General features: G+C 45.6%; 1 protein-coding gene across 2 annotated transcripts; it reads right to left on the reverse strand.

Moving 5' to 3' along the window:
• Positions 1–1,614: 1,614 nt before the first annotated feature.
• On the reverse strand, positions 1,615–26,019 carry atrx (ATRX chromatin remodeler). Of its 2 annotated transcripts, none has more exons than XM_037459683.2 (34): positions 25,823–26,019; positions 24,126–24,187; positions 23,924–23,973; positions 23,710–23,831; positions 23,586–23,624; positions 23,286–23,395; positions 23,097–23,164; positions 20,566–22,853; positions 19,689–19,758; positions 19,222–19,373; positions 18,978–19,136; positions 18,758–18,878; positions 18,555–18,675; positions 18,126–18,299; positions 17,630–17,777; positions 17,108–17,217; positions 16,793–16,939; positions 16,520–16,697; positions 16,077–16,214; positions 15,807–15,982; positions 15,601–15,718; positions 14,228–14,358; positions 14,015–14,109; positions 13,738–13,877; positions 13,082–13,232; positions 12,841–12,941; positions 12,041–12,149; positions 11,742–11,919; positions 11,458–11,649; positions 6,247–6,396; positions 4,820–4,936; positions 4,327–4,422; positions 3,297–3,425; positions 1,615–3,162 (listed from the first exon to the last, which is right to left on the reverse strand). In XM_037459683.2, the coding sequence occupies exons 2-34, from the start codon at positions 24,180–24,182 to the stop codon at positions 2,938–2,940; spliced, it is 6,360 nt and encodes a 2,119-aa protein (XP_037315580.2). In that variant the 5' UTR covers positions 24,183–24,187; positions 25,823–26,019; the 3' UTR covers positions 1,615–2,937. The 2 variants fall into 2 exon arrangements, with proteins under 2 accessions (XP_037315580.2, XP_037315579.2); XM_037459682.2 differs by having other exon boundaries at positions 23,544–23,624.
• Positions 26,020–26,496: the final 477 nt, after the last annotated feature.

A 26,496-nucleotide genomic window follows, 5' to 3' on the forward strand; every position in this document is an offset into this window, starting at 1 on the left:
CGTGTAATGTTATCAGGAACATTACTGAAAATGCAAGCAGCTGAGGTGTACATACGGGCGATCCTATTTATGAGATGTACAATATATATTTATTTTCTACGTATAAAGTTAAATATAAATCTATATATTTATTTATTGCAAAGACTTTATTTTGTAATGAACTTGAAGTTATCTGGACTGTAGATTCTACTGAAATTACACCAAAAAAAAAAAAACTGCAATGAACATGACAATAAAATTGTCCTGCTATTGAGAACTCATCGTGAGAGACTATTTTTGCTTGGATGAAAATATGATGTCCATATTAAAAACAGATATAGAATCTATGTGAATGTTGCATTTCTTTATTTTCAGCCATGCTTGCAGGATGACAATGCCTTGATCTGATATATTTGATAAACAGATCAAATCTGTGGTCCCATGAAGACAAATCAAGGGTTTTGTTGGTTTTCACCTGATAATGAACTGACCCAGTTAAGCTTTCCTTTGTCTGGACTTAAAGCATTTAGCCGTTGCTCATTATCTTTACAATAACTCAATGTGAGGCCCTTATTATTCTACACGATCATCAAAACCCCTCAAATGTAATCTGTTAAAAAAGCAAAACCCGCATTGCCTTTTGTCCTGCTGTCTAAAAACAAATGGAGGTACAGCAGATTCTTCTTCCCAGGGAACCCAACCCAGCCATGTGCACAGCTCCGTCTGCAGGTCTCAGTCCGCCTACCTCCAGCGTACAAAATCAAATTCCTCGTGCAACTGGACCCCCGGCTCCTCGTCGTCTTCACGCGTCGGCCCGGATTCTGGCCACTGATTGGTTGCCCGCTGCATTGGGGCCTCGCCGGCTTCCCGATGGGACGGGAACAGCTGCAACATAGAAACCAGCACGGATTGTGCGGCGGCGGTGCTCTAGGCCCCGAGAGCGGACGGGGCGGACGTTTCAACATCTGCAATAGTTGTAATGTTTCTCCACTGGCAGATATCTGTGAGCTGTGAGAGCGAGCTCCCCTCGGGGAGGGAATGGAAAAGTCAAAAGACGTGCAGGGGGAAAAACCCCTGGCAGATTGAGAAATGAAAACAATACCGGGAGAGGCGGGGTTGGTGGGGGGGGGGGGGGGGGATAGATGAAAGATTGTAGGGAGAAGCGAGTGGGACAAAAGGCCCTTGCGGTGGGTGAGGGTGTGAAATACAGGGGGGGGGGGGGGGGGGGGGCTCAGGACGCATCGGCCTTCTCATCGCCGAATGTTACAGCTCTTCATTCAGGGAAATAAAAAAAAAAAACGGCTCACCTGCTTTGGTTGGAAGGCAAAATAAAGCTGGCCATCTTATTGAGTCCCGCTCTGAAATTTCCATTTTACCGTCCAAATTTCCCTCTCGCAACACGTCTGGGTCCCAATTCTTTAATAAATCACATTAATGGGACAAATATCAAAAGTACTAAACTACAAACAGCCCTGATACACCGCTCTCTCACATTTTTAGACCCGTAACTAGTATTTACTTCTAGTCTCACGCTACAAAAGTATATAAAAGATTGGTTTTGCTCTCCTACCAACATTCCCAGTAAATCCAGTCAGTGGAGAGGAAGGCACGAAATAGAAAGGACTCAAACACAGGAGCTGCTCATCCTTTTGGTCACTTTATTAAATGTTATATTAAATACTTAACAAGATAATAGCAGATCAGATTCATGGCAAATAAATGTTGGTGTATTTGCGAACACAAAAACATTCTTAGAGGAGGGCAAAAAGGTTTTTACATTTATGAAATACACCTTGTGCAAACACAGGAGCCAACTAGAGACAACATGTCTTTGTGAGAAATGTACATATTCCTCCGGATTAACAGCTACACCAGTTTAAGCGTTTAGAAGCAAAAATGTGCCAAAGTAGAACAGAGATAGTCCGGGCAGAGATGGGCCTTTCTCACCAAGCACAGCAAACTAATCAACCAGATACAGATACAGATTTCCTTCTTCACTCCATCAAATCCGCTGCGTTTTCACACAATTCCAAGTTTGACTAAACTATTTTTTTTTTTTTTTAAAGGAAATAAATTTGGGCCCTTTGACATGTGGTTGAAGTGGTTTTGCTTGGTGAGACCCGGTCGTCCCACTGGGATCAACACAAGTGGGACATGAGCAATGAACAGGACGCACGGTGCTATGCTAGACAACACGTGACAAATGAGAACGATGCCACAAAAAGATCATCAGAACCGGGCAGGCGGTTCTGAACAACACAAGCATTTTTTTTTTTTACCATGTTCAGTGACAACTAATGTAAACACTTAAAAGCATAATAGAAAAGATTCTCAACAAATCTCAAATCTTTACAGAGCTTTTTTTTTCTTTAATTTTTTTTATTTAGGAAATTAATATAAGGCCATTTTTTCGGCTTTTGTTGACTTACCAATTTCTTCTAACCCCCCAAGAAAGAGCAGGACCTAGCAGCGCCATCAGCTACCTGCTTTATTAGATACTGGTGAAGGAATCTACTGGGGCTACTCATTAAAAAGCGTTACATCAGCGAGTCCCGTCACCAACGACACTGGTCCCACTCTGGTTTACTTAGGCATTTAAAAGAGTATAAAAAGAACTCCATTTTAAATCAAAAAGAAACCCTCTTTTAAGAGAAAAACAGTACAATGCTTAAAAGCATTGGGGGTTGAATTTGTTTGTCTTTAAATACATGAAAAATGAAAACATAGAAGTTGAATAACATTAAGGCGGTATATACATTTTTTTCCTGTTGAAATGCCTAATTGACCCCGACCAGTCATTCGTGGACTATATTCACCTTCTGTCACTGAACAACGGGATAAAGAACTGAGAGCTTCACAACTACTCCACCCTCTGCTTGCTGCACCAGACGCCTTTGAGCTCTGGTGTCACAGTGCGTTCGTCACGGGGCGCCGAGGTGAGGAGGAGCTCCTCTGACCCTACAGGCCCTTGGAGGGCCCAGGGTTCTTGCCCATGCCTTGATGGGAGCCCAGGCCGTGGAGCTGCTGGTAAAGCCCCACCAGGTCCATCTGACTGATGCCGCCACTTCCCATCATGCCGTTCTGTATGGCCAGCTGGTTCAGGTAGTTGGCCTGGTTGGCCATGGCCAGCTGCTGCTCCTGAACCTTCCTGTTTGTGATCAGCTTCTGGACGTACATCATCAGCTGGGGGGACAAACACAGAGGGACGCTTAAACATAATGAATCGTCTCCTTTAAACATTCTCATACAAATGTTGACTTTGTGCGCCGCCATTTAGCTTTTCACAACAAGACCGCCTCCATCAGGAGGCTCCTTACCGTCTGCTGCCGGGTGAGCACGTCTCTGTACACGGCCTCCCTGCGCTTGATCTCCAGCTCCACGCTGGCCTGGTGGCCCAGCGCCATGGACTGGACCTGGCTCTCTGTGAGTGCTGGGTTCTCCTTCCACTGTGGGGGGAGAGAGGAAATGCCCCATGGCGGTCAGCCTCAACCACCGCCGCAACTATTCATCCACGCCCTCGAATACAGGAAACAGCACTTGATTGGGCAAAGGTTAGGGACGCATGTCTCCTTGGTTTAGGGACGCATGTCTCCTTGGTTTAGGGACGCATGTCTCCTTGGTTTAGGGACGCATGTCTCCTTGGTTTAGGGACGCATGTCTCCTTGGTTTAGGGAAACACGTCTCCTTGGTTTAGGGAAACACGTCTCCTTGGTTTAGGGAAACACGTCTCCTTGGTTTAGGGACGCACGTCTCCTTGGTTTAGGGAAACACGTCTCCTTGGTTTAGGGACGCACGTCTCCTTGGTTTAGGGACGCATGTCTCCTTGGTTTAGGGAAACACGTCTCCTTGGTTTAGGGAAACACGTCTCCTTGGTTTAGGGACGCACGTCTCCTTGGTTTAGGGAAACACGTCTCCTTGGTTTAGGGACGCACGTCTCCTTGGTTTAGGGACGCATGTCTCCTTGGTTTAGGGAAACACGTCTCCTTGGTTTAGGGAAACACGTCTCCTTGGTTTAGGGACGCACGTCTCCTTGGTTTAGGGACGCACGTCTCCTTGGTTTAGGGACGCATGTCTCCTTGGTTTAGGGAAACACGTCTCCTTGGTTTAGGGAAACACGTCTCCTTGGTTTAGGGACGCATGTCTCCTTGGTTTAGGGACGCATGTCTCCTTGGTTTAGGGACGCATGTCTCCTTGGTTTAGGGACGCATGTCTCCTTGGTTTAGGGACGCATGTCTCCTTGGTTTAGGGACGCATGTCTCCTTGGTTTAGGGACGCATGTCTCCTTGGTTTAGGGACGCACGTCTCCTTGGTTTAGGGACACATGTCTCCTTGGTTTTAGACACTCACCAGTCGGGCGATGGTATCTTCCAGTGACTCGCGTGCTAGAGTCTTCAGAGAAGTTGTCGCTTCGATGACTTTCTGTCGTCCCTGGTTTATAAGGTCCTGTAGACAAATGAAGGTTGGCTAACTTTAAATGTTGCACTCAAAATGTAAGATTAAGCTGAAGTTACAATAAACATCCAAATATTCCTTTCAATTGGAACGACTCTACAAGAGGAGGCATCACTTGCTATGTTTTTATATCCCTTTTACATGTTGCAGAAGGTCCTCTACCTCCAAATATACAGCTTAGAAACAGGATGTGTCCTTTCCATCGTTCAGATAAGCCGCCGTACATGAACAGCCGCTGCCCCAGACGTCTGATACTGGGAAACGTTGGTCGAAGGAGCGGAGCCGGGAGCACCAGCCCAGCGACTGCTGTCACAATTAGCAGTTGGGACTGAGGAATTTGGGGCGCCATGCCGTAGGGGGAGAGGGGCATGTGGAGCTCATTACTTACCTCCAGCTGCTGGTTGCTCATGGAGGCCAACGCCGCCATGTTGAAGTTGAAGTAGTTTGAGTTGCCCATGTCCATCTGGGGGTATCCGGGCTGGTAGTTGTTCCTCACAAACACGCCCTGAGAGATGAAGGACAGCAACAGAGAGGGAATCCGAGAGAAGAGCGGGATTAGTGCGTTTTAATTAGGCAGGTGTCAGGACGCCACCAAGGACACAAGAAGGGAGGGACCGTGTCCGACCTGAGACGCCCCTCAACCTGAAGTAAACAGTCCTGTCCCAGTAGAGGCCAGCAGGATGCCAATGTTTGTGTGTAATTGAGCCTCTGCTGCAGATGGTTGTCCTGTGCCCTGTAATCTGTGCATCCGGTATGCAGAGCGCTGTGTGTGTGTGTGTGTGTGTGTCTTCGGGGCCAGTGGGGGATGTTTGGACCTGGTCAGATAGACAGGTGTGCAAGACTAAAAGACACTACATACATACTTTGGGGTTTGCAATGAATAAGCAGCCACTTGGACTTCAGATGAATGAATCAGATTCTCTAAAGACTTACATCTTCAAAAAGACACATAATCGACACTTCACTTTATGACATGAGCCTCCGTACTAAGTCGTCCCAGTGAGGACCGGGGGTCCTGGGTTCATTTTGGCCGTCTAATCATGTTTTCAGTTTTCCCCCCCCATTTCATAAGTTGCATATCTGATTTCCATACACGTAGCACTTCCTGACAACCCTTAAGTTGTGAAGCAGAGGCCCGGTTACTTTCCAGTTGTTTCTCATGCAAAGCTCAGAGAATACGACAATGCTTGTGCATCGTTTGTGATGCGGTACATCAGAAAATGTACAGATTGCAGTGATGCGAGCGCAATGGAAATCTTCAAATTAGACCTCAGCACCACAGTTTTCTTTCATGGGGAGGGAGCCCTCTGTTCTATTGAAAAGAAGATGAGCTTTGAGAAGCGTCCTAAAGCACACAGAGGAGAGGAGGTAGTGTGTTGGAAAAATAATCATTAGAGTGAATTAGAATCTAGGATTACATCTGGGGGGGGAGAGGAGGGGGGGGGTCTGCTCCTGGTCTCTTATTACACCATTCTACCTATCCACGTCTGGGGAGGGAGACACGGCTTCTACGTACAGCAGCAGTTACATCAACGGCGTTCAGATAAAGCAGGAAAACTGGTTTCTAACTGGACGGTGGTCAAGATAATAATGTGGGGGGGTGGAGGTGGGGGCCCTGTCATCAGCCTTTAAGTGATGTAAGGATTGTACAGATCTCATACACACAAATAACAGGGGAGCCTCGCTTAGCTCACCTTGCCCTTTGATGTCAATGACTTGGAGGATGATGGACAGGAGGGGTAAGGGCTTCACACGTGTGTGTGTGTGTGTGTGTGTGTGTCATTGATCTGTACAGCATGCACATCTGTGCGCTACCTTTTTCTCAGCTTCATACTCGGCCCAGGCTGCCTTGCGATCCTCCTCGCTCAGGGCTTCTTCCTCCTTGTGGTCCAGCAGGGATTCGTGTTCATGGTAACACACGATCTGGTCCTTATTATTCTGCAGCAGCTCGGCCAGGAAGGGGTCCTGCAGCAGAAGGACGTAGTCGTTGTGAGGTCACCCATTGAAAATTGATTTCTAAATGTATGAACAGGACAAATGATTACAAAAAGAAAAAAAATGTAATACCAAGACTTCATGAATTATTGAAACACCTTTGGGTAAAACTGCAATCGTCCCACAGAAGACAGACAAAAAATAATCACCATCACATCCAAAATGTTAAAGTGCTGACAAACTCAATTAGTGAAATTTGTAAACATCAGCAAGGCCCGCCCTCTCCCTACATGTTTATGCCCTTAGTTCCTCAAGAGCAAGCAATCCATCTTCCTCGTGGCCAACATTTTTACTGCCCCGGATATTCGGTATCATAGCAACCAGATTCAACCAGCGCTGTAACAGCCCTACCTGAGACGTCCATAAAACTTAAGAAACCCAACTCAAATCTGATTTCTAAATGTTCGCCTCAATAGTTTCTTTGAAGAGTATCTTAAAAAAAATAATAATAATCAACAACAGAGAATGGACATAATCAGGATGATGCAATCACAGTAGATGCGTCTTAACATCTGGGCCACCAGGACAACCCTAAATGATCTTTCACAGTGAGACCAGCAGCATGTGCTCGAAGAAGAGTTTAATTCTGCATCCATCAGGCAGGTTTCATCTCCATATTGGAATAAAGAGGCGTCAGTTCGCATGTGTACACCTGCAATGAGATTGTGTGGTCAAGACCGGAATACAAAAATGTACTTTGTTTGGATAACAAGACGTCCCTGTAAGGGGATTAGATGTACCTAAAAAGAAATGGAAATCAACCACATGAAACGATAAACAAATGACGTCTTCTCTTTTCCTCAGAGCTGCAGCTTCCATGACTACAGTGTTATTGAAAAACAATACCTGGGTAAAATTAGGGGAGCTAGACCAGGCTCTGCTCACACAAACATGGTTTAAATATATTTCCTTGCAGCACGTTTGCTTTTCTTTGTCTCAACTCGGCCGTAAATTAAGCTGAAACTTTGCAATCTGGAAACAACGTCATACAGAAGTTGCATCATTAACTGCTTTCCTCCCTTGACTCTTTCATCTCATTTTGACAAGTTTGATATTGTAAACTAAAGTCAAAGTCTCTGGTATTAAAAAAAAGGAGAAAAAAGGGAACAATCCAGAAAAAATAAGGAGTGATAAACACCAGACTGAGTGAAACTGTATCACTAGAATTGGGATATGAGCTGCAAATAAAAAAGCTTTATTTTTAGATCTTACGGAGGTAGTTAAAAATATGGTGGCTAAAACATTTGGAAGGCAGACATGGTCACACAGCTTCACACTCCTCATTGACACATGCTTATGTTTCCCCGACATCACTCTTGAGGACAGAACCACGCCACCCCTGAACCAACATGGAGGCAAACAGCTGTCACTGTGCTGCTGCTGCATAATGTCTAATTAGGGTGCAAGAGCACAAACAGGGTTCAATTAGGAAAGAGGATTAGTCCGTTCTCCACACGGAGTGGGACATAAAATAGTTAACCCCGTTAACAGTAAGCTACGGCATTAACATTTAAACTGTGCATGGAAGGGAGGCTTCAATCCGCTGAGCCTGTAGATGACGAGTGGAGCACTTTAGACTGACGACTGGTATCGGTTCAGTGGAGCTGCGGGTCAAATGACAGGACAGATGCAACCCCTTAGGAACCAGGTGCATTCTGGGATACCCCAGTAATCCCCACCAGCAATGGCTTTGGGGTGGTCTGGTCTGTCTTCAGCAGTGTGCTGAATGTGTGTGTGTGTGTGTGTGTGTGTGTGTCCTGAGCCAGCACTAATGACTGTAGGTAAACCGACCCGGGCTATTGTCATCCTCATAGAGCGCTGCTGTGAAGCTCATCACTTTACAGCAGGGGACAAAGTCAGAGATGCCGGGTGGGCAGACTGAGTTTCTTACCCCGCTTACGAAAAAAATAGAGCAGCAGGATTACTCTTGAAGGGTAAAATTTGGAAAGTAATTTTGTATCAGTGTGTCTGTGTCTAGATTTAATACAGCAGGGTATTTGCGTATAATTACATGTCCGTCATTGACATGACAATAAACCTCTACTTTAGGAGAAAACTCCTACAAAGGAGGAATTAAATGTCCAAGTGACAGATCAAGCATTGTTAGAACATCGCAATGGGCTACTTGACTCGTCCAGCTGTTTCTGAATGCATTTCAAGTGTGTGCCTCTGCCAAAAACTACTTTAGACGCACAGGTGCGTTAACCGTAGTATCACAGCGGGGGCCAAACAGGATGCTGACAGCAGGAGTGCGAGTGGCTGAGATATTCGTAATACCTGAACATAGCTTTTCAAATCTCTCCCTCACCCGGCAGCGCACAAATCTGTGATACACACAAACCTAGTGGCCTGCTCTCAACAGCGTCTCTGCAGAAACCACAGGCGCTGTGCCGGACATCAGGAGGACACTGCCCCTAACTTGGGGACCAGGTTGTCTTTAAACCCTACAGGACTCGCTAGCTGTGGTAGTTGATCAGAGCGTGGGAGTGGAGAGTTGTTGCATAGTTCAAATTGGGTGCAAGGGGCTGCTCCCCGTTGACTGGGCCCACAGTTGTCGGGTCCGGCTGTTTCTCATGAGATGTGCTGCAGACGGAGGCCTGCGGCGCGCTCGAAAAGAAGTGGTTCATAACATGTGATTGTTTATAGCCATCACGAGCGGGCACTCTCAAAAGGAGGGGTGAGAAGCCTGCAGTCACAGAGGGGGTTGAGGGTAGGTTTTATGTTGCTTAATAATACACTTTCAGTCAGACGGTCCCTTCTGAAGGCGTATTCACAGAATTGCACATCTGTACATGGATGTAAAGATAAAAGAAAGCTGGTATAAGTGTTCAAAACTCAGCTACTTTGTCACCCAGGCACAGCTAATCATGGCACAATCATGGCCAATTAAAATGAGCAGCGAACCCCACAGACAGCCACCAGTTTACAGTTCAACAGCCAAACAGATCCATCTCTTACGAGCCAGACACCAATACGGTCCCAGGCGGCAGTCAGACCAGAAAGCAGGAAACACGGCCCACGACAAGCTGCGACTGGGTTCACCAGATAACCAAAGTTGCAAACCTTTCAGCACAAAATATCCCACGTGATCCACTCTACATCACGGACCAGTGCCACGCAGGGCCTAAAGGATTCAAGATACTCTCAGGTCCAAGTGACTTCCTACTCCTAATGAGACCCGGCCGGTGTGACTTATTGCTCCGACCTGCTCCCGTCTATGCTGCGGTTGGAGAGCAGCCTCCCCACAGTCCTTCAGTGTACCCGACGAAGGGCTAATGGCCGCCGCAGCCGCCCCCTGCTGAGAGCACACAGCCTGAGGTCCGCCCGCGGCCTGCCATCCCGAACCACTAACATGCAGAAAGCGGCAACATTTGCAGGGACCGCTGCGGAGCTGGTTTCAAAATTGGCCTCAAACTTGACTCCTCCCTTTACAAATGGCCGCATGCTGGATGGAAGGGGCAGGTGTGAGTAACAAGTGTCATGTCTGGGAACTTCTTTGTCATTAGGAGGAAGCGCTGCCGCTTCCTTCGTCTCCAATTAAGTTCTCTATGAAGAGCGCAGAGACATCTTAAAGAGAGGGGGGGTTGAATAATGACCCATCATCATGTGGGCCAGGCCAGTGGGAGAAAAAGAATAACAACTTTACAGAGCTCGCTTTGAACATTGAGTGTGGAGCTCGGCCAACAGGTGGTCGGTGTAATGCTTTACGAGGCAGAGAGGGAGAACATCACTTTAGGACCATGTGGATGAGGGCGGTGAGGAAAGAACCACAGCAGGTAGCAGAGATTTAGGAAGCTGGGGGTAGAAGAGAATCCTCAGGAAGATTTTCCTGCATACAAGTTTAGAAGAAGAAGAAGAAGAAGACTGTCTGCACAGGAGAGAAAGCGCCCCGGCAGAGTGCTGTGGGCTGAAAGTGATCGAGGGTGTCTGACTCATCTTCACATCATTCCAGACGGCAAATTCCTTCCATAGAACTACAGTCCTGCTGCCACATAACACATTAACCCCCCCCCCGCCCCCCGGCAAAAACCGGTCAGCTTGTTAAAGAGCTTGTCAGCCTCTCCGTCTTTGATACCGTGTCACTTAAATGTCACTGGGCTCATTAAAGATCACACACAGAACACATCTTCCCTCTCAAAGTCTCACACTGTGGCTCCTCCTGCTGAGGACGATTATGGCGGCTGCCCACTGAGTGGATTCATGCGTTGCTCGAACCTTAATGCCCATGAAGGGAATAGCGGTAAAGATATTTTCAAAGTGTAAATGGAAAACAGATTTTTTCCCCCAGGTGCACCCAAAGGCCTCCAGACTGTCCATTGAACAAGCGAGCGGTTCTGACAGTGTTTCTTTTATCCATTCCGTTTACAGATTAGGCCAGGTCAAAGCAAAACAAAGAGTTAAAACCACTTGAGATGATCTGAATAAGCCCAGGCAGGGCTAAAAAGGGATGAAGTGGGAAAGGATGAGAGTAATTCAAAGATCAACAGAGATGTAAAAGACAGCAGGGAATTAATGAAAAAAAGGAGTGCAGGTTTATAAGGCGGCAGAAGCAGTGCTGCAATGAGAAGACTATTTACTATATAGCAGTAAACACACATCTGTGCAGCTGTGCGGGGTCGGACAGCCCATGTAAGGGCTGTGTGTACTTACAAAATAAAATAAAAACTGGGGGCCCAAATGGTGTCACAGCAACTGCATTAAGGTGAGGAAAAGGTGAGCACTACATTAGTAAAGGAAACCAGGAGGAAAGGAGAGCTGCCAAACAGGTTGGACACAATCTGGCATCGTGTTCATCACACTGGTGCTAAGCTTCAAAAAGGTAGTTCCAAGTAAAACAAGTTTGGCGTTTAATTGGCATTCTGTTCCATGTTTATTGAAGGGAAAAAAGACCGTTTTACTGTTATTGTCTGGGGGGGAGCGCAATAAGTATTTACTCAAAATGTAGTTGTAAAAAGAGGTTTGGTCCAACATAGAAGCAAATGGGAACAACCTCCGTGCACACTTGTCACATCTACTGTATGTAGAGTCTACCTTAGGGAGCATGGGTGTGGCTTTCTTGCTCTTCTTCCCAGAGGGGTCATCCAACATCTCTGGCTCAAAGGTGTAGAGCTCTGCCAGCTCCACGCCCGTGAAGTGCCTCTCAATCTGCTGCTGGTCCACCACCCGGAAAGACAGAGACTGTTTGGTCACCTGGCGATCATAGATCTTCTCCTCCATCGTGCCCTGGAAGAAGAGGATGCGATCAGAAGATAAATTCAGCCGTTTTGTGTTTGTTTTGTCTGCAAGAAAGTAGCAAAACACTTTGAGAAGCTCACCTGCGCCAAGAACCTGTACACATAGACGGTCCTGATCTGGCCAAAGCGGTAGACCCTGAAGATACTCTGGACGTCGTAGGAGGGGTTCCAGGAGGCGTCAAAGATTATGACCCTGTTGGCGGCCACCAGGTTGATACCAAGAGAGCCGGCTCGCGTTGAAATTAGGAACAGACGACCTCTGTGAAAGGGAGCTGAGAATTAGTGCTTTTAAAATCGCTCTAAGAAGCCTTTTAATTTGAAGAAATCAGTGAATTAATAGAAATGGTAACATGGTTTAATGTTAAATAAGAGTAGAGTACCTTGGGTTACTGGTGTCATTAAACTCTTCAGCCCACTTCTTCCTGGTGGTGGCGTTGGTGGAGCCATCCAGACGATAGTAGTCAATGTTCCTGAACCACTTGCCTTCACCTTCAGACATTTGACAGTTCAGAAATCTTTCTATTTCCCTTATGTGGCGTCATCAACTTTTCAAAGATTTTGGGTCTTAGCAGGCGGCGGATAGAAGGTTGTGTTGGTTAGAGGCCAGTCCTGTTCAGCTTTCAAGATGGCCAACCCCCCTGCCAGCCTTCATAACCAACATTTCAGTATGTTCCCAATTACAGCGCTGTGATCTTTTCATTACAAATTACAAACCCTTGAGCAAACATTTTTTTGTAGAATAAAAAGTCAAGGTCTAATCATTTTCAAAATGAAAGTAAAAACAGCTGCTGGAGTTTAATTAGGAACATGACCTTACACCAGCAGCGGTATGCGTCTGTGTTCAAGGGTAATAAGCACACCAGCATGTAGAAAAAATGCATGTTGCATGCAGTCTCTTAGTGTGAAACCTGCATCTCCAGATGAAAATACTTCGGCCTTCTCCAAAGCCAATGTTAATGTTTGAAAGCAGATCTCGGAGTCGAGTCAGTTCAAAGACTACGGTGGAAAACCACAAAAGTGAACCGTGAGACCAAACTGGGTCCATAAGTCAGTAGCTGGCTTACATTAAAACTTGCTCTGTGATTTTAGCACATCATGAAACAAAGACCAACCCTTTGAATCAAAAGGATTATTCAATTCTTATTCTACGGGGAAAACTTTTGAGAAATTAGAAATGTACCTTTGTACGGAGAAACCTTCTCATCATCTTTAGCTCTGCAAGACAGCTCCAGGAAATCCTCAATCAGGTCCAGAGAGATCAGAGACTGGCTGAACACCAAGCTGCGGACCAAAGAGGACAGATGGGACCACAGTGTCACTTTCAGTCTGAGTAACTCAACACATTCCAGAAGCACCGCAAAACATAAAAAGATGCAAAAAAAGGATTTGATGGGCACCTTGTACAATACGGACCCACTTACACTTTTTCGTCCATTTCCTCAGCCATGCGCAGGATCTCAAACAGGAGCACCATCTTTCCAGAGTGCTCCAGAATCTCAGCATCAGCGTCCGCAACAAACTCTTTGTGCCAGTCGTGAGTGGGGCTCCCATCGGCAGAGTTAGCAATCCGGGCTGTTAGTGATGCACAGGGTGGTTACGGTTATCCTCCATGCAGGCGCCTTAAAACCAGCTTACAATACAGCGCTTTAGTATAATTAATGTTCCTCTGCTGTGCTACAGCTGCTGTATGTGCAGATGTTAGCTGACAACATGTCATTCATTTAATTACTTTGTTTCCACACTTGCTGTCTACTGATATTTGTGGACCACCTGGTGAACTTTTTCATGCATTATGAAATTACATTATATATGTAGTGAGAGATGGCTTTCTGTAATACTATGACCTCTGAAGTCTAACGTTGGGCTTTAGCATTGTGAATTTTCCTAGGGACGCACTCAAAAGACAATTGTTTCTGTCGTTAATGGCAGAAGACCAAAATGTCAGTTGACGGAATCACCTTCAACCGGCGAAAGCCACAAAGACTTGAAACATAAATTACACAATTGGACAGATTAAGAGTAATCATTTAGAGTAGATGCTAAAAAAGTGATATTCCTGCTTGCGGAACAAACTTACGCTCTTCTACAACCTCTGGTCTGTTCCGACCCTCCCCGTTTTTGCCCCGTGAGCTGGTGTTCCACTCCTTGATGACCTCCACGTCATCACTGTCCGAGTCATCAGATCCTCTCTTTTTTCCCTTCCCTTGCTTCTTTTTCCTATTGTTAGGAAGAAGGTGCAGTGGAAGAGTCAGGGGCAGTGCGAGTAACAGATGCAAAAGAAGGGCCGTTACATGAGGTCATCTCTGCACGAATGTACACAAAAAGGGGGAAACTGAGGGGAAATCCTCCTTTACTTTTTGGCCTTCTCGTCCTCGGATGTCATACTCATTGACGACTCTTCGGTTTCTGAAGCGATGAACTCATCCATACTGTCCTCGTCAAAGAAACCCTGCGAGACAGAGCATGCGTGATATGGGTGAGCCAAACAGAGCTGGATCGAGGGTAGGAATTATGCGCAGGGGAAACCTTGTTGCTGCAGTGGCAATAAGCGTCTTGCAAAGCCCTACCCGGTTTTCTTTACTGATGTAGTCCAGCTGAAGGCACCAGGGATGGGTCCAAATTCTGCTGAGCACCTGGAAATCCTGGAAAAGTTTGGTCCCTGCGCGGCCCCGGCCCCCCTCTACCGAATTCCCTACACCTGCACACAAGGGAAAGAATGTGAGGAAGACTGATAAATGTTGCATCATGAACTCCAGGGTGCATTCCCACGTTCAAACGCAAGTGGAAAAGGTAACGCAACAGACGCTGAACATTGAAGTCACCTGACGATGGACCAACTGGAGTCAAAACTCTACACATCCAGATCATACATCTGCGATCAGAGAAACCTACAACCCGTCTAATGTGGCGTGTTCAACCAGCAGATTTATGAATGTAACGGAGCGGCAGCCGCTTGGCGTGTTGGGCTGCGTTGACCCAGGGAGGTCAGAGGTTAAGGTAGGCAGCGTAAGAGAAGCAGTTGCTGTTCCTCTGTGGTTGTGTGTCCACAAACAGCGCTGTGTCAGTCCAGAGCCACGAGTGTGACAGCACTAGACAACCTGGCTTAATGAGTCACGGCGCTTACCACCAATCTCCTCCCAATCACTACTCCTCAGAAATGGCGCCTTTGTTTTCACTTTGGGTTTAAAACCTCTGGCTCTAAACTTTTTTTATGCCCCCCCTCCACCCCCCAGTTCCCCTTTACCTCCCCACCCTCTGTTCCCAAAGCTCTTCATTAGGGAGACGTGGGAAACTGGGCTTAAACCCTGCCTCCGGCACATTGCCAGTGGCCTCTTCCCCCCCCCCCCCCCCCCTCCCCTCTCTCTCACACACACACACACATAGACACACAGCCCTCCTGGCCACATTCTGAGAGGAAAGTCCACTAAACGACTTAACAAGCAGCATGAAAGGCAGAGCAGAAAGGCCTTGCTTTCTAAAACTGCTGTCGGAGTAAAAACACAAGAAAGCACTTTTAAGAGGAAAAAGACTGCTGCAGAAGGATTCAACTCTTCTTAGAAAACACACGTTTTCCAGTGGAATTCTCAATTGAATTTTGTTCTCGTCTGATACTCCGCTAAAATCCTGTCTGGGCAATCTCACTGGACACGGTCAAAGCGCTGCTAGCAGCCCCTAGAGGCCATGCGTCTCGTAACACCCAAGAAAGGTCAGTAGTTTGAACCAGGCCTGGCACTGCCATATGGATGTGTGTTCATCCTCGATTCATTTCCTCTCCTCGTATCTATAGGAGATGCGAGGAAAGGAAGACAAATGATAAGGTAAGATGTGATTAAGGACGTTACTTCATGAGGCACCGCACAAACGAGAGGGCAGAATGTTGGATTGCGTAAACGATTATCCTAAAATAAAAGGCCCCTGTTCATAAGAGTAGGTTTCTCACCTGTGAAGTGCTCCAGATAGTATCTGTAGAGTTTGCACTGAATTGGAGTCACTCTGATCGACAACACATACTCGTGTTTCGGGGGGAGGAACTTTGTGAGCGCTGTGTAATCTTTCCTCTGTGGGAAGCAAAAAAAAACACCCGTCTTTAAGGAGGCACAGAGGGAATTCAGAGGGTCAATTCCTGTAGCCGCTGTTTTTGTCTACCTGGACACAACCGGCCAGCATCTCATAGAGGATGTGAGCCCTCTTCTTCATGATCCGGACATCTTGTAGTGTGGAGTCGGCACACTGACCATTCTGAATGGGGTTTATGAAGCGGTTCCTGAACTCCTTAACGGACCCCAGAAGGTTCTCCTTGATGAAGTTCACCATGCAGTGGTCTGGTTAAGAGACAAAAAGGTTAAAGGTTTTAGATACATTCATCCAACGCCATGACATTTTGATGCGACCATCTTTGAAACCAGGCAGTCTCACATTCAACAAGGTTATTTTGGAGCGGCGTTCCAGTGAGCACAATCCTCCTCCTCGTCCTGATGGAATTCATCGCCTTGGACACAGCAGACGCCTCGTTCTTCAATATGTGACCTTCATCGCAGATTACCAAGTCTGGACCTGGAGGGAGTAAAAAGGTGAGAGAGAAAAGGAAAGGTTCAGCACAGCAGGAAGTGCAGCTTGAGGAATAAATGGAAGAAGAAAAAAAAAAAAAGATAATTGCTCATTATGAAAAAATGAAATCCTAAAAATTGGATGTAACTAGATAACATTTTTGTCCTAGATTGAGCTCTAAACTGTACGTCCTATATTACAAAAGATAACAGGCCATTTTGACGGCCCACAGGTATAAGCATTTGCATTAAAATGAATCAGATGCACGTTTAAATGCATTGCCACCTGCAGGTTAAAACACAGCACTGTACCTGGATCGACAAGTGTCTTCTGAAATGTCTCTTTTAGCTTCTTGCTCTTAGTGTTCCTTCCCTGTGTCAAGTTCCTGTACATCTCATAGCCGATGATCATTACGCCACCACTTTCTTGCCATCGCTGGAGGGCATAGGCCCGGTCCTGTGCCTTCTTTACTGTGGCCAGCTCGATCACCTGGTAAACATGGGACACAGAAACCAGAAAGAATAAGAGAAGCACACAAAAGACAACGGTAACTATTTGAGAGGGTTACGGAGACGTCTCCTTACCTCTAAACTCTCATCATCCTTCAGACCGACTTGCCACTTCTCAAACTCGTTGAGCCAATTGAGCACAGTGTTCAGGGGACAAACCACCAGCGCTGTGGTGAACTCCAGCTTCTCACAAAGCAGCAACGTGTGGAGTAACGTCACCACCTACAGGGAGGAAACACAAGTACAGTTAAACGTAGTTCGAATTAAAAGATACATCACTATGTACCACACTTGGTGAATGGGATATAGAAAGTTCCCCATTTTTATTTTTTCTCCATATGAAAGCTATTATAGAATATAACACATTGCATGCTGCGCTCTCCTCCACACCTGCAGAGTTTTCCCCAGACCCATGCAATGGGCGAGTATGCAGCCAGAGCCAGAAGACTTCTCAATCTTCTTTACAGATTCACAGCAACAGTCCCACATGAACTGCACCCCTGTAACGAAACGCAGGAGACATCATTCAGACATTCATCATTCCAGAGCATCGTGCTGTTTTGCATGCAGGCTCATTTTGGTTGACATAGGCCGCCCATGCAAAAAACTAACAATTGTGGAATTTGAGGATAAAATTAAAATCAGTTTTGAAATCTATTTCTTGCAGAATTTCAAATAATTGTAGACGTTAAAATGAAATTCTGTGCTTCCGCATCTTATACAGCACATAAGCCGAATGAACAGAGCGAACTGTGGCACTTTGTTTTAAGTTAATTTAGGCTTTGCTCCTTTGCATCACCAAATGATTGAATTATTTTTCACCCTCCACTTGACTATTTACTTCTGACAAAACACAGAAGTCATAACTTAGAGCGGGGATATAAAAAGAGAAACTTTTTTAATTGTCCGTACCGTCAACCTGGTGAGGTTTCAGTTTTGTGACAAGGTTCCTGTGCACCTGCACTAGCGGCTCCTTGGTCTCTTCATCCTCATCCAGGACCAGTTTGGTGGTGATGGGACAGGGACAGGTTACGTGGGAAGACTCCTTCAGCACAATCACCTGAAGAAGGATATGCAATAGACGTACATGTCAGTTTTGTTTAGAAAAAAAGTCAAATATTACCTGAAAAAACATTTTACAACTATTCAACAAGCACTTTCATATCCTATTCAATCATACAACTGCTATTTTCTTAGTGGCACCTTTTGTCAAATTAATACCAACAATCAAACACCATCAACATCACATCTGCCATCAATTCAAGGGCAACATATGTCGGTAATTTAAACTCCTCAAAGCAGAATTTTAAAAATGATTTAATGCGATCGTTCGAAACAACTTCTTGAGCCTTATGCGAGTGTGATAAGTGACAGTGTAATTAATACGAGACAGCCAAATCAGTATTACCTCTCGAAGTTTCTCCCTGAGTGCTTCCCTCTCAGCTATACGTTTCCTCCTGTCCTCCTCTTCTTTCAGCGCGTCCCTCGTCTCTGTCCGCAGCTTATCGTCCTTCAGGATTTTGCGGATCTTTTTGCGTCCTTTGTGGTCCTCGTCGTCCTCATCACCGTCTTCCTTTCCACTCTGTGGAAGAAAACAGGATTTAGCCCCTCTGATCTTCAGCACCTCAGGGAAAGAAATTCACTGCCTTGGATGAGCGCCCCAGCAACTCCATGATGAATGTGTGCCCACAACATTCCTCAAAACACACTCCAGGGTTAAGTCTATGCGTCATGCATGACTTGACTAGCAAACTTTATGTGGGTCCATTTCGTCCACTTGCTGTAAACTTGAACTGGGGCAGTTCAAGACTCTACTAGTGCTCTGCATTTTAAACACCTTCTCGTTGCTGGAAGAGGAATCCTGGACCTTGATCCTGCGTCGTTTCTTCTTCTTCTGCTGCTGCTGCTGCTGCTGTTTGTTACTTTTCTGTTTTGCGTCGTCCTTTTTCTTTGAAGATCTGCAGGCACAAAACGGAACACATTGAAGCAAAAACCAGAGATCAATAGAGATCTGCTGGAGTAATGATCTAATTTTCTCACCTGGTCTTTCGTCGCTTGCCTTCATTCTCCGACTCACTGAGCTCCTCGCTTATCCCAGACTCTTCGCTGGCTTCCGACTTCTCAAAATCTGATTCGGATTCTGAAGAGTCGTCGCTGCGGACTGACGCACAGACAAAGACAAAAAGGAACAGTCAGTCCACGCAATCAGGATTTAAATGGATCTGTGCTTTTGCAGGACAAATGAACTCATTTGATCTACCTTTCTGTCCAGACTTCTTCTTTCCCCCCTTCTTCTCTTTACTGGAGGCCTTCTCCTCTCCTGATTCACCCTCGCTCAGGGAGAGTTTATGACGAAGCAATTTGTGGCGTCCTACACGCTTCTTCACCTCGGCACTGGAATCTTCTGAATCCTCATCATCTTTTAAGAGAGAGACCGATTTTGAGATGATGCACAAAGAAGGGTTCTATATCAAAACAAGCAATGTTCTGGTGAGTTAAACTACCTTGTTGCTCTTCTTCATCGTCGTCATCGTTCTCGTCTTTAAATTTCTTGGAGGACTTTTCATCCTTCTCTGCATCTTCATTATCGGAGGAACTCTCTGCTCCAGATGAATAGTTGGATTTTATTTGGGCGAGAAGCATTTTCTTAGCAATCCTTTGGGAGAAATTAGAAGACACGCAAACAGAAGAGGTTCACATGAAGAAAAATAATGCACAACAATCACAACAAATGTGTTTATACCGAACATAACATTCATAATCTCAAAATGCTTGGATCTACTCAACCCTCTTTAGTGAAGACCTGGCTGTGGCCCTGAGCTAATGTACTAGTGTAGACAGCTCTAACTGATGAGATGAGACAGATTCTTACAATGGTTTAAAAAATAAAACACTTTAATTGGAGACCTTGAATGATGTAGAGATTCCTCTCGATTGCCTCGATGTTTACAATTTCTTGCTTTGTGTATACCTGTTTTCAGGATCATCATCATCATCTTCACAATCCTGAGGGACTCCATCTTTATCATCCTCTTCATCTCCTATACAACAAAATAGCACAGGTGATGTTAATGTACGAACTCCTTGGACATTTTGAGAAAAGGGCCATTTACCTTCTTGCCAAGAGATGTGTGTGTAAAAGAAAAATGTCTGCCTATACTGGCTGTGTTCCCATGGTTACACAGGCTGCCGTGGATCACCTGCCTCATGAAAGACACACACGTCAGTGGAGCGGATGGCCCTCAACGTGGAGCTGGACACATTCGGGTACACGCTGCCTCACAGTAGACGCGTTCACGGACAGCCTCCGGGACTCCGTGACGAAGATACTTAGTGAACACGTGCGGCAATGAGCACATGGGACAGGACTGCGCCCGTGGCTTTACACGAGGAGTCACACCTCAGCGATCATCCCTTTGTTCTTTTGTATTACAGTACTCTAAATTCTTTCTCACAGGAAAAATATACTTGGGGTTTGGTTTGAATTTCCCTGCACATGCTTAGCTTAGCCTCTTGTTTCAGTTGTTGTCCTGCATATAATCCTGGCCCCACACATTGGTCAGACATCTCAAACTTTGTTTTTACACGGTGGAAAACCAAAAGTTACAATAAAAACGTATATGAACCTAGCGCGGAATGCTAAAAAATACAAACTCTCAACAAACACCGCCACGCTAGCTTTATGCTTAACAACCTGCTGGCTCCAGCTCCATATTTACCTACTGACATGAGAATGTTCAGAATCTCCTCATTGAACTCTTGGCAAGGAGACAGAACTTGGTGCCAAAAACATTTAACTTGGCACTTGTGGGAGCAGAAGGCTACTGAACTCTTGTGGAAGGAATTACCTGACGACTGACGGAAAGCCCCACTTCCTCCGACCACGTTATCCTCCACAATGGGCTTGATCTTTTGCTCGTCGCTGTCCTCTCCGGAGTCACCTTCAGCCTCCTCCTCCTCCTCGTCCTCACTGGAGGACAACTGCTGCTTGGAAGCTGCTTCTCTGAGGCCCCTTCCCTTTCGCTTACTTTCATAAGACCGTCTCCGCTTGGCCGCATTCCTCTCAGGGGAGCCTTTTCCTCCTTCTTTGGCTTCATCTTGCTTCTTTACACGGCTGGATCTCCGCTTTGATGTGGCCGCTTTACTCTTAGTCTCCTTCTCCTGGTCGGAGTCAGTCAAGTCTGAGCCATTCTGTTTATTCTTCTTTTTACTTTTGATCCCCAAGTCTGAATCAGAGCTTTCAGACTTCCTTTTGCGTTTGGTAGCTTTGTCTGTATCCTGTGTGGATATGTTTTTCAGTTTGAATAAACACTTTTTAGCACTTGTGCCTTCCTGTTCCTCATCCGTGGTTTGGCCAGCTGCCGCTTTCTCCAGCAGTATGTGAGGGATTTCGTCAGAGTCAGAATCCATTGGGTTCTTCTCTGAATTCTTGGTCTTCTCTTTGTTGTTGTTTCTGGATTTCTTTGAGCATTTGGTCTTGCCCTTACAATCTTCTTCTGACTCTGAGGATTCTTCCTTGCCCTTATTCTCAGCTTGCTTCCTCAAGGGAGTAGTCTTTAATCTACTGGAGCGGCGGCTGGGTGGCGGGCTGCCTGTCCCATCCGCTGCTTTAGCAGCATTGCCTTTGTCCTTCTCCTGATCGTCACACCTTCTCTGCGTCTCCCCGGCTTTCTCCCGGTTTCTGGAGGAGGACCTGGAACCACGTGTCGTCACAACCGGCACAGGAGTCAGTTTGACAATGAGGTTCTTCACCTTGGGCTGAGGAGATTGAGAGTCTTTTGAATTTCCATTTAACTTTTTAACAGCATCTTTGACCAAATTGGCGTCAGACTGTGAGAGCATGGTGGAATCCGCAAGGCTCTCCACCATTTGAAAAAGCTCCTCGGGAACCGAAGGGGGCACAGACATAATGTCTTGATCTAGAGACATTTCACCAGCTGACACTAGACCGTCATCACACACTTCGGTTTTAATTGTCTTTTTGGTAACAACAGCTTGTGTTTGGTTCTCTTTTGTTTTAGTCTTATCCGACCCTTTATGCTCATTATGCTGCAGCCTGTCGGCCTCCGCTGCTGCATGGTTAGCTTCCTCCGCCTCAGCGTGGTCAGCCTCCTCATCCTCCGCCTCAGCGTGGTCAGCCTCCTCATCCTCCGCCTCAGCGTGGTCAGCCTCCTCATCCTCCGCCTCAGCGTGGTCAGCCTCCTCATCCTCCGCCTCAGCGTGGTCAGCCTCCTCATCCTCCGCCTCAGCGTGGTCAGCCTCCTCCACTGCTATGTCAGGGACCTCTTGTGGCGCTACATCGGCCTGCTCCCCTACCGCTTCCTCCGCAGGGAGGTCGTCGGCCTCCTCCTCCGCAGCTAGGTCCACAGCCTGCTTTGTTGCCTGGTCGTCAGTCTTCTTGGCAGCTGGGTGGTCAGCTTCATCCGATGCTTGGTCGTCCGCCTCCTCCGATGCCTGGTCGTCCGCCTCCTCTTCTTCATCAGCTATATTATCCACGTGGTCATTTTCTACTCGATACACAAGATATGGGTTCTTTCTCACAACGAGTTGTTCGTTACCATTCTGCAACTCCATGTTTTTGAACTCTGGCACCAAAGCCGCCTCTAAAGCACTGTGGGCTTTTTTCAAGTCAGCGAGCACTGCCCTGAAGGCTTTCAAATGCCGATACCTGATGGACTTATCTTCCTGCTTGTCAGCTGTCTGTTGGATGAACTGGATGAATGTATTGTTCAGACCAGTTGTGGTTTCAACAAGGTTTTTTGCTTTCTTTAGAAGTTCTTTGGGCACCTGTAGTTTTTTGTAGGAGAATGTAATGCTCCCTGAGCCTTCAGTGTGTTCTTTCCCATTGAGAATTGCTTTGTGCTCTTTGACTTCTTTGTTCTTGTGTCGCTTGCTTTCACGTTCCTCGCTTTTGTCTGGTTTTCGTTCCTTGAGTTCGTGTTTTTCCATGATGCTGTGGCATTTGGAGACAAGATCCTGAAGGGGCTCTGACCTGCAGACATAACAGTGCCACTTTGAGTTCTCATCGGTAATGACAGAGAGCTCCTTCCTGCCCAGATTGCGCAGGATGCACTTCTTGCAGAAGGCATTGTTGCAGTAGTCACAGCAGATGAGCTTGCCACCTTCAGCACACCACCTGGGTAGGGAAAGTTTAGGATGTTAATTGAGGTTCACATATATTATTGTTTCCAAAATGATGGTTAAGGGCGGAGTGAAAACATGTATAAAAATGCCCTAGACAAATAAATATATATATGAATAAGGCAACATCATGTTGAGATTCGCAGTCAGTAAAACAATGTTCATTTTCAGATCCTAATACTTCAACTGTGTTTCTCATTCATTTTGTTTAGCAAATATAAAATATTAAATCCCTTGCCTGCACTGCTCATCCATCCCATCAGAGTCTCTGTTGATGTCATCACTTGTGTAATACTTGTAGCATGACTACAGGGAGAAGAAATTATTTAATCAGACATCAAGATTAGAAAGACCAGTAAATACCCGTGGGGAACTTCCCCATAATGGACACAGAGAAGAGATTATTTGAACATTTAAACTTTCCTACCTTGCAAATGAGTACTTGGAGTGCAGGATGCTTGTACACAGAGTTGCGCTGGAACTGGTAAACCTGTTTACCACACGCAGTGCAGTTCACCTTCTCCTGCAGGGTATCATCTGTGAAAGGAGATAGAAATAAAACCATAACTGTCACTTCGGTCAATTCACTGCTTTCTTTACTTTCCTCATTGTTGAGTAAGTTTACATTTAAACCATTTGCTGGTTCTGAAAATTCCAAAAGGATTTTTAAATCAAATTAAGCCACCTGTATGTTTCTGTTTAAAATCTACTCGGAGCTTCATGGCACCTTTATTATCATTTCCAGCTGGCCTCATCACTAAAGTGCCTAAACAAAGGAAGAAGCAGAAAAGTCTCAAATCAGCATCATCAATATCATGATTAAGACTAATATGTACAGCCATAGTTCATACCTTTAGATGTGTTGCTTGTATTATTGTCCGAAACATTGTCAGAAGTGGCAACTTCATTTTCACTTTCAGCTGAGGCATCAGAGTCCTTCAGTCCAGTGTGCTTACATACATTAGTGAGCTTCCTAAAATGTGTTGAGACACAAAATTAATATTTCAAAGATGTTTTGTGTGAACCCGCAAAAACAACAATGGAAAGACAATAAGCCACATTAACCTTCTGTTGCGAGAAGAGGAAGGCTTCATAGTTTCTGCTGAGCTTCCAGGCTGAGGAGAGGACAAGACATATTTAAATAGGAGACAGTTAACGAATCATATCTTTATTTATATATATATATATATACACACACACACACACACACACACACACACAGAGGTCCAAACATAATGTTTGACAACCCAAGACGTTGCAGGCTTACCTCCTCTGCCTTTTCTGACATTTGATCTTGGTGCGATTCAGAAGAAGCCAGACTCATTTTACCTGCAGAGACATTTGGACACATTTGTGATAAATACAGTGAGTAATAGGGCTGTCAACCAATATTCTAAATTTAAATATATATTCGCAGAGTTGTTAAAACAGATATTCGAATGTGAAAATTAATATTTTTATGTATTTAAAAAAAAACAGCGGCAGCAGCCGTGCAACTGTCTGCTTTGCAGGTGGCTTGTTACTAAACTGACTTTATATTGCTGCTTTCAACAGCTTCAGCCACTGATTTGATTATTTGCAGTTGCATGCCAAGGAAAAGTTCCATGTTTGCCAAAGCACAGCTCGCTCGGAGCGTTCAGTGTCGGTTCTATACTCTATAAGCTTTAATTAATCTTAAGAATATTTTGTTTTAATCACTGAATGAAGCCGGTCATATTTGGGACAAGAATCGCGACCTTAAAGCCGCGATCAGCACTCAGCATTTGTTTATTGTAGTTCATTCAAACCGCTGTGCACAGAGAGCATCACTAATCCACATTACCACAATCTTAGTTCGAAGTTCAACTTTTTGCATATTTTATTCATTTAAATGCAGCTCGCTTCTAAAAAGCATTTCAACGTTGAATTATTTTCTCCAGGCTGCCTGGGACTAAGTTCAATTCATCCACTAAATGACAAGCAAGACTTACTTACTAATTGTGTAAGACAGTAAAGCACTGACACAAACTGGAGTAATATCTATATGTATATATAAATTCCCAACAAACAGCTATGTTAAATAGTAATTTGATCAAGACTGTAAAAACTATGAAAACACAATTATATCATTCCGGGCGTGACACCAGAAAATGTAAGTCATAGGTCCAAGTCAATGTTTTGATTGTTTTTGGTCTGGGGGGAAACTCTTGGGAGGTGTTTTTTTTTGGGGGGGGGGGGGGTTAATAGGCCCTATCTATTGGAAATCACCCAATTGCATGTTTTCTAAAATTGAATACGTCCGTCATATAGAGCCGCATGCTTTTACGCGCGTAGGCGTAACAAATGCAGGCGATCACCTGTGTTGACCTGCCGGCAGCTACCGGCCCTGAAGGGCTCTGCGCTGCTTCTTTATCCTCAACGCACCCTCCATGTTTTGACAACACGGGAACTCCTGACTTTCCCTGCAGGAGTTTAGGGCTCGCTATCATTAACAGGGTGTGCGGTCGCTGTCAAATTGAGACGACCCCGTTTCAGCATCGCACATATTCCCCCTTTAAATTCCAATCTCGGCAGTGCATTAAAAAAAAATGCGTGTGCATGCAACGGAGAACGCAGGGGCAGGCCTCCATCTAACGATGCCATGGCAGGAAGCAACGCGCTAACCGCAGCCTGGCACTAACGTTACCTGGAAGCAGAGAGGCGTCCAAAGTAGCGCACTCACAGTTTGGCTAGTTAGCGCGGAGCGCGAACAAGTGTGGTTTAAGTGGTTGTTTACTTTAAAAGAATATTCAGCAAGACATAACACGTCACACCTCTGTCTCTGCACGAACACCAATTTAAACCTTGCCGGCTGCGCAGCTGGTAGCAACGACTTGGCTAGCCTAGCTTGCTAGCTAGCAGTAGGCACCAACGGCCCAGCTCGCAGTTGCAGTAATCAATGCAAAATCGACTTGTCTAAACAAACGGGCCAAACAGCGTCCCTACCTGCTGTTCGCCGTCGTCATTTCCTGACTGGTACAGACACGTTTGGTTTTCGGTACAGAGGGGCAATTTGCAGATGTATGATGGTGCAACGGCAAGAATGGCCTCTGAATACCGACACAACTCCGGTCAGGGGAGACAAAGCAGGGGGACCATCTTGCCGGATGGCTGTGGACGCAGCAAAATGGCGCACTAGCCTAAATTTCGTCCGCTCGCCTATTGGTTGACCGCCTCTGATGCTCTCGTGCTCTGATTGGTCCGCGCTCACCGGCGCTTATTGATTCGTTTAGCCGACCAGGAAAAGGTTTTCTGTGGGAAGTGAAACGCTGCTGGCTGAATTCATTTGTTGATACAGTGGAAGGCGCGCTGTTTTGTTTTTTAAGCGAATCATTGTCATTTACATGTCGGAACATTTCGTAATTAAACATGATTCTTTATTTTTTATGTTGGCACTGTCCTTATATCACACCTTTAGAATGTGTATTGGTTATTCTCTTGCCATTCTAATGTATTATTTGCATGGAAGATGGCTTATATGAGTAACCAGGGATTTTTCGCACGATAATAGCAAGTACATGAAATGTAGCCACATCAACATTAATAGTACTTTACCAAAACTCTATTTAGAAAAACCTCTAATAGCACCTAGTTTAGTTTAGTAGTGTTAATATCTGGGG

The sequence above is a fragment of the Pungitius pungitius genome, chromosome 2, assembly GCF_949316345.1.
Source record: "Pungitius pungitius chromosome 2, fPunPun2.1, whole genome shotgun sequence".
NCBI lineage: Eukaryota > Metazoa > Chordata > Actinopteri > Perciformes > Gasterosteidae > Pungitius > Pungitius pungitius.